This window comes from Cebus imitator, unplaced genomic scaffold, assembly GCF_001604975.1.
Source record: "Cebus imitator isolate Cc_AM_T3 unplaced genomic scaffold, Cebus_imitator-1.0 Scaffold285, whole genome shotgun sequence".
Classification (NCBI taxonomy): Eukaryota; Metazoa; Chordata; class Mammalia; order Primates; family Cebidae; genus Cebus; species Cebus imitator.
Window position 1 is genome coordinate 884,362 of NW_016107600.1, and position 7,492 is coordinate 891,853.

General features: G+C 51.4%; 1 protein-coding gene across 2 annotated transcripts in view; it reads left to right on the forward strand.

Moving 5' to 3' along the window:
• ESPL1 (extra spindle pole bodies like 1, separase) overlaps nt 1-7,492 on the forward strand; it is a 27,992-nt gene that overhangs the window by 18,072 nt on the left and 2,428 nt on the right. For both annotated transcript variants that reach the window (XM_017501750.2, XM_037728981.1), the window contains exons 17-25: nt 563-672; nt 2,062-3,050; nt 3,803-4,175; nt 4,368-4,529; nt 4,917-5,130; nt 5,231-5,421; nt 6,048-6,175; nt 6,310-6,432; nt 7,024-7,179. In XM_017501750.2, the coding sequence (XP_017357239.1) occupies nt 563-672; nt 2,062-3,050; nt 3,803-4,175; nt 4,368-4,529; nt 4,917-5,130; nt 5,231-5,421; nt 6,048-6,175; nt 6,310-6,432; nt 7,024-7,179 (2,446 nt within the window). The remainder of the gene's footprint in view (nt 1-562; nt 673-2,061; nt 3,051-3,802; nt 4,176-4,367; nt 4,530-4,916; nt 5,131-5,230; nt 5,422-6,047; nt 6,176-6,309; nt 6,433-7,023; nt 7,180-7,492) is intronic.

Below are 7,492 nucleotides of genomic sequence, written 5' to 3' on the forward strand. Positions count from 1 at the left end.
GAGTTATTAAAGATCATCCAAAACATATATATATTTTTTGGGGGGGGTACAGAGTCTTGCTCTGTCACCAGGCTAGAGTGCAGTGGCGGGATCTCAGCTCACTGCAGCCTCCCTCTCCCAGGTTCAAGCAGTTCTCCTTCCTTGGCCTCCCAAGTAGCTGGGATTACAGAGGTGTGCTACCACACCCAGCTAATTTATATATTTTTAGTAGAGATGAGGTTTCGCCATGCTAGCAGGATGGTCTCGATCTCCTGACCTTGTGAACCGCCCACCTTGGCCTCCCAAAGTGCTGGGATTACAGGCGTTCGCCACCGCTTGCCTGGCCAGGATCCTTTTATTGAGGAATGCAGTTTGGGAAATCCTATCCCAGTGCACAAAGAGCATTGGGATTAGAGAGAAGTGTTCAGGGTTTCCTGCAGGGAGCCTTTAAATCAGCTTAAGGGAGTGAATGCCTTTTGGAGGCAGGGAAGGACTGAGGTAGCTTGGCCTGGTAAAGAGACAAAGAGAGACTCTGCAGGGAAACAAAGGATTGCTCTGATTCGTTCTCTCCTCTTTCTACAAGGTGTGCCCTGTTCCTGGTGCTGAAGGGCGAGCTGGAGCTGGCCCGCATGGACATTGACCTCTGTCAGTCAGACCTGCAGCAGGTTCTGTTCTTGCTCGAGTCTTGCACAGGTGAGCAGCCATGTCCCCATGCCCATGGACAGTGCTGAAATGACACACACTCTAGCACATCTTTCTGTGTAAAGGTTTTGTTCCTTTTTTTTTTTTTTTTTTTTTTAGACAGTGTCACTTTATCACCCAGGCTGAAGTGCAGTGGTGTGATCTCGGCTCACTGTAATCTCCGCCTTCCAGGTTCAAGTGATTATACTGCCTCAACCTCCCGAATAGCTGGGATTACAGGCGCACACCACCACACCCAGATAATTCTTTTTTTATTATTTTTAGTAGAGATGGGGTTTCACCATATTGGCCAGGCTGGTTTTGAACTCCTGACCTCAGGTGATCCACCTGCCTGACTTCCCAAAGTGCTGGGATTATAGGCATAAGCCACCGCGCCAAGCCTTTGTTCCCTTTTTAATCAGATACTGACTTCTGGTCCCAGGGCAACATTCCCTTGACTTCAGTCCAACTATTGGTCTCCCTCCTTCAGAGAGCCTGCCCAGACTTACCCTAGTTCTAGTTTTCAGTGCTTCCTAATACATTTTGGCTATTTAAATTTGATTTAGATAATATTTAGAACTCAGGTCCTCAGTCACACTAGCCACACTTCATGTACTCAGTAGCCACATGGCTAGTGGCTACTGTATCGAGTAGCACAAACATGTCCTCAGGAGTGCCGAAGCTAATAATAAAACACTGCATTTATGGCACATTTTGTCTCCTCACATATACTTTGTTTTCATTTGCCCCATACTAGACCCCGTAAAGCCAGGTGGAAGCATAAATTATTTTCATCTGTTAAATAAGAAAGTTGAGAAAGTCCATGTTTGGGGCAAGGATCACAGGGCAGGAGGCAGGATTCAGGTGTGGGCCTCCTGGGGCCAGCCTGCTTTTCTCAGCCATGTGGGCCCAGGGCTGCAGGTGTGGGGGCTTTGTGTTCGATCCACTGTTGGTTGGAAAGAAAACAGTAAAGATTTTATCTAAAAAATAATAAGCCATACTCCATCCTGGCTAACTCAGTGAAACCCTTCCCTACTAAAAATACAAAAAATTAGCCAGACGTGGTGGCAGGCACCTGTAGTTCAACTACTCGGGAAGCTGAGCCAAGAGAATTGCTTGAACCCGGGAGGCGGAGATTACAGTGAGCGGAAATCACACCACTGCACTCCAGCCTGGGTGACAGAGTGAGACTCTGTCTCAAAAAAAAAAAAATAATAATAAGCTGTACTAATATTTGGTATGTTATACAGTAATTCATACATACACACACATGTATGTACATATATATAAACATATATATATGTAAGCATTTATAACAGGGAATTGGGCCCAGAGGTAGCTCAGGAAGTACTTGATACCATTTCTCCTGGTTTTGTAATTCTTGTTCTGCCTTCTCCCCAGAGTTTGGTGGGGTGACCCAGCACCTGGACTCTGTGAAGAAGGTCCACCTACAGAAGGGGAAGAAGCAGGCCCAGGTCCCCTGTCCTTCGCAGCTCCCAGAGGAGGAGCTCTTCCTAAAAGGCCCTGCCCTGGAGCTGGTGGCCACTGTGGCCAAGGAGCCTGGCCCCATAGCACCGTCTACAAACTCCTCCCCAGTCTTGAAAACCAAGCCCCAGCCCAGCCCCAAATTCCTGTCCCATTCACCCACCTGCAACTGCTCGCTCTGTGCCAGCCCTGTCCTCACAGCAGTCTGTCTGCGCTGGGTGTTGGTCACGGCAGGGGTGCAGCTGGCCATGGGCCACCAGGCCCAGGGTCTGGATCTGCTGCAATTCGTGCTGAAGGGCTGCCCTGAAGCTGCAGAGCGCTTCACCCAAGCTCTCCAAGCTTCGCTGAATCATAAGACACCCGCCTCCTTGGTTCCAAGCCTCTTGGATGAGATCTTGGCTCAAGCATACACACAGCTGGCACTGGAGGGCCTGAGTCAGCCATCAAACAAGAGCCTGCAGAAGGTTTTAGAGTCAGGGCTGAAGTTTGTAGCTGCACGGTCACCCCACCTAGAGCCCTGGCGAGCCAGCCTGCTCTTGATTTGGGCCCTCACAAAGCTGGCTGGCCTCAACTGCTGTACTCCCCAACTTTTTGCAAGCTCCTGGGGCTGGCAGCCACCATTAATAAAAAATATCCCCAGCTCAGAGCCCTCTAAGACTCGGAGCCAAAAACGTTCTGGACGAGGGTGCCAACAGGTAGCCTGTGCTCCCCTGCGCCTCCATAATACCTCTCAGAAAGGTCTGGAAGGTAAAGGACTGCCCTGCACACCTAGGCCTCCAGGCCGGGTCAGACAGGCTGGCCCTCATGTCCCCTTCACGGTGTTTGAGGAAGTCTGCCCTACAAAGAGCAAGCCTGAAGTTCCCCAGGCCCCAAGGGTACAACAGAGAGTCCAGACGCGCCTCAAGGTGAGTTGGGACTGTTGCTAGGTGGTGGTGGTAGTGCTGGGTGGGGTTGGTCCTAGAGGAGAGAGTTCTATAGAGCAGGTATCCCCGTGGAATAACTCCCCAGGGCCTAGTGGAACCTTAATCTCCTGCTGTCTACAGTACCCCAACATTTTTTTTTTTTTCCTTGAGATGAAGTCTTGCTCTGTTGCCCAGGCTGGAGTGCAGTGGCACCATCTTGGCTCACTGCAACCTCCATCTCCCAGGTTCAAACAATTCTCCTGTCTCAGCCTCCCGAGTAGCTGGGATTACAGTGTGTGCCACCACACCTGGCTAATTTTTGTGTTTTTAGTAGACACGGGGTTTCACCATGTTGGCCAGGCTGGTCTCAAACTTCTGACCTCAGGTGATCCGCCCGCCTCAGCCTCCCAAAGTCCTGGGATTATGGGAGTGAGCCACCACACCTGGCCAACATCTTTCACAGCAAGACCTAGTTCCAAGTCTCCCTTTGTTTCAGACAGAGGCACTTTCCTTAACTCAAACATTCCTTTTACCTTTTCATCCCACCTTCTGCTCCCTCCTTTTTTTCCTCCTTCCACATCCAAGAATCGCTGCCCCGATCTAAAGTGTTGGGTGTCTTGTGGGAAGTTAGTTCTAAAATCTTCCAGGGTCCCAGGTGATGGTGCCTGCTGGTGCCTCCACAGCGCCACCTGCTGTCACAAGGTGTCTTGTCACTGAAGACCCCTTGGCCCCTCACCCTTTCCCTCTGATCTCAGGTGAACTTCAGTGATGACAGTGACTTGGAAGACCCTGTCTCATCCGAGGTCTGGCTGGCAGAGGAGCCTAAGAGACGGGGCACTGCTTCCCGGGGCCGGGGGCGAGCAAGGAAGGGCCTGAGCCTAAAGACAGATATGGTGGTTGCCCCAGGTAGTGCCCCTGGGAACCCTGGCCTGAGTGGCAGGAGCCGGAGGGCCAAGAAGGTGGCATCAAGACATTGTGAGGAGCAGTGTCCCCAGAGGGCCCTTTGTGACCAGGCCAGAGCTGGCCCTGAGATCATGAGGACCATCCCTGAGGAAGAACTGACTGACAACTGGAGAGAAATGAGCTTTGAGATCCTCAGGGGCTCTGATGGGGACGACTCTGCCTCAGGTAGGACAGCAAGGGTGAGGTGGGTGGTGCATATTTTTGGGGTGTGTCCTAGGGCAAAGCACAAGCAGTAAGTGCTGCCAAGGGAGTACAGAAAGAATGCTCTTTTGCTGGCTCTAAGGGAGTGGATTACAGAAGGAAGAATGAAGAAGATGGCAGAGGGAGGGAGCACTGTGAAAAAGGCCCTCTCCGCAGGTGGGAAGCCTCCAGTGCCGGGCCCAGAGGCAGCCTCTGAAGAATGGGAGCTAATGAGACTGGATTCCAGCAAGAAAGAGCTGCCCAGCCCATGCCCAGACAAGGAGAGTGACAAGGATCTTGGTCCTCGGCTGCAGCCCCCCTCAGCTCCTGTAGCCATTGGTGAATATGCCATCCCTGGTGCTGGTCACTTAGAGAGGGCTGAGCCTCTAGGGCTGTTGATCCCTCTGTCTTTCCAGGCTGGATTCTGATCTGGATCCAGTAGCCTCTGAACCTGTGTTTGAATCCCAGCACTCTCTCTATGAGCTGTGTACAAGTCACTTAAACTCTCTGACCTTCCATTCCTTCTGTAAAATGGGGTTTAGGGGCATGGTGGAGTGAGCTGATGCCTGTGAGTTGCATGGCACCCCATTTGGCACATTGCCCTTCATAAATGGTAGCTGCTGTTTGCCATGTGGGAGATGAGACAGGGACTCTTCTTCTTGGAAAGTTCCTGTCAACTATGAAATAAGGAATTAAGCTGTACCAAGTGTCCTGACATTCTTCTAGGTCTTTCTACCCTGGACTCCATCTGTGACTCCCTGAGTGTTGCTTTCCGGGGCATTAGTCACTGTCCTCCTAGTGGGCTCTATGCCCACCTCTGCCGCTTCCTGGCCTTGTGCCTGGGCCACTGGGATCCCTATGCCACTGCTTTCCTTGTCACCGAGTCTGTCTCCATCACCTGTCGCCACCAGCTGCTCACCCACCTCCACAGACAGCTCAGGTGAGTACCCAGCATCCCCAAGACTCCTGCTGGGCCAAACTGGAGGGAGGGTCCAGACTTTGAAGGGAGAGGAGCTCACCCCTCCCTGTGTTGCTTGCAGCAAGGCCCAGAAGCGCCGAGGATCACTTGAAATAGCAGACCAGCTGCAGGGGCTGAGCCTTCAGGAGACGCCTGGAGATGTCCCGCTGGCCCGCATCCAGCACCTCTTTTCCTTCAGGACTTCGGGATCTGGCCACTTCCCCCAGCCCGAGAAGCAGAGTTTCCAGGAGCTCCTGGCTCTGATTCCCAGTGGTATGCAGGCAGGCTTCTGGCCAGCTCCTCTGTCCTCTTCTGCATCTTCTTACTGAGGAGCTGGGTGAAGGAATTTAGGCATTGGTTAGTTTACATAGATTTATTACCCTTATGTCATACCTTTTTACGTGTTAGCATCTTAAATCAGGAAGGTTTTTTAAAAAAAGAAAACCAAAAAACTTCAACTTTGAATTACCAGCAAATTCAGTGTCTTTCTTCAGAGGTGGGTTCAGATGTCTGGGGTCTTCTATACTAACATGAAACATATTAACATGATTTGAGTGCCTCACTCTGTACACAACCTTTTGTTAGTTGCTGTGAGGGACGCAAACAGCTTTTTTCTTCTTTCGGCTCAGTATTTAAAAGTGGATCAACTTGCTCCTAACCACAGTGCCAAGAAGATTGGCAGGCCACCTTCGTTTTCTTCTAGATGTGCTCTTTGGTTTTCAGAGACTGTGGTCTCTGTGCACAGGGAACTATTAGAGCAAAGGAGAGCACCTTGAACTCCAGTGACCGGGGCAGACTTCTTGACGTTGTCTTGAGTGATAGATAGGGAATGAGTGCCAGGACAGGGAAGGGAATTCCTTTAACAGCTGAAATTTTTCTGTCCGTCTCCTGTGTGTCAGGGGTGACTGTGTGTGTGTTGGCCCTGGTCACTCTCCAGCCCGGAACTGTGGGCAACACCCTCCTGCTGACCCGGCTGGAAAAGGACAGCCCCCCAGTCACTGTGCAGATTCCCACTGCCCAAAACAAGGTAGGATTCCTGGGCCATGGAGCAAAATTAGGCTGGGTTGGGCTTCAGGTCAAGCTGCTCACATTCTGTGTTACGGGAGGGAGAGATGGTGATCATGTGGATAAGCAGAGCTCTCACAGCCCTGTCTCCCAAAGCTTCCTCTGAGTTCAGCCCTGAATGAGTTCGATGCCATCCAGAAGGCACAGAAAGAGAACAGCAGCTGTACTGACAAGCGCGAATGGTGGACGGGGCGGCTAGCACTGGACCACAGGATGGAGGTGTGTGCTGCTGGGGTGGGGTCAGGCCTGCCCTAGGAATGACCCGGGGAGGGGGTGTCCCAGTGTCTTCTCTGCCAGAGGTCCTGGGTCAGTGCTAAAGCCACTTCAGATCCCTTCTGGAAGTGTAGATCTAAATTTAAAAATTGTGTCACCTGGGAGCACACCCCTGAATGTCCCTGCCGGGGCTCTGGGAGGGGTGCGGGTGGGGAGCATGACCCCAGTTAAAAAAAAAAAAATTGTGTAATCTGGGGAGAACTTCAGAGCCCAGAAATTGAAGCATATATGGTGATGGATATTTAACAATACCCAGAAAAACAAAGGGCTTAAACCCAGCTATCAGCTTCCCAGTTTTAGCTTTCATTGCCCACCTGTTCGTATTTGTCACAACAGAGGGATAGATTATAGTCTAGACTCTCCCAGTCTCCGAAAATGAAGAAAGTTTCTAGATTCTTGCCTTCTATGACTAGCAGAAAGATATGTAAGACAAATATGCACATTGGATAACGCATTTTCTCATCTCCAAAATGTCAGTGCCTGTGAGAAAGAAGCTCAGCTTCCTCTCTGACTGAAGGCTCTGCCCTCTGCATTCAGGTTCTCATCACTTCCCTAGAGAAGTCTGTGTTGGGCTGCTGGAAGGGGCTGCTGCTGCCGTCCAGTGAGGAGCCCGGCCCTGCCCAGGAGGCCTCTCGCCTACAGGAGCTGCTGCAGGAATGTGGCTGGAGATATCCTGACCCCACATTGCTGAAAGTGAGTGAGGAAAGCAGGGAAGGCGGCCGGGCCCAGTGACTTGCACCTATAATCCCACCACTTTGGGAGACCAAGGCAGGTAGACTGCTTGAGCTCAGGAGCTTGAGACCAGCCTGGCCAACATAGTGAAGCCCTGCCTACAAAAATACAAAAATCAGCTGGGCATGGCGGGGGTCATCTGTAATCCCAGCTACTCGGAGGCTGCAGCAGGAGAATTGCTTGAACCTGAGGAGCAGAGGTTGCAGTGGGCCAAGATCGCCACACTCCAGCCTGGGTGACAGAGCGAGACTCCATCTCAAAAAAAAAAAAGAAA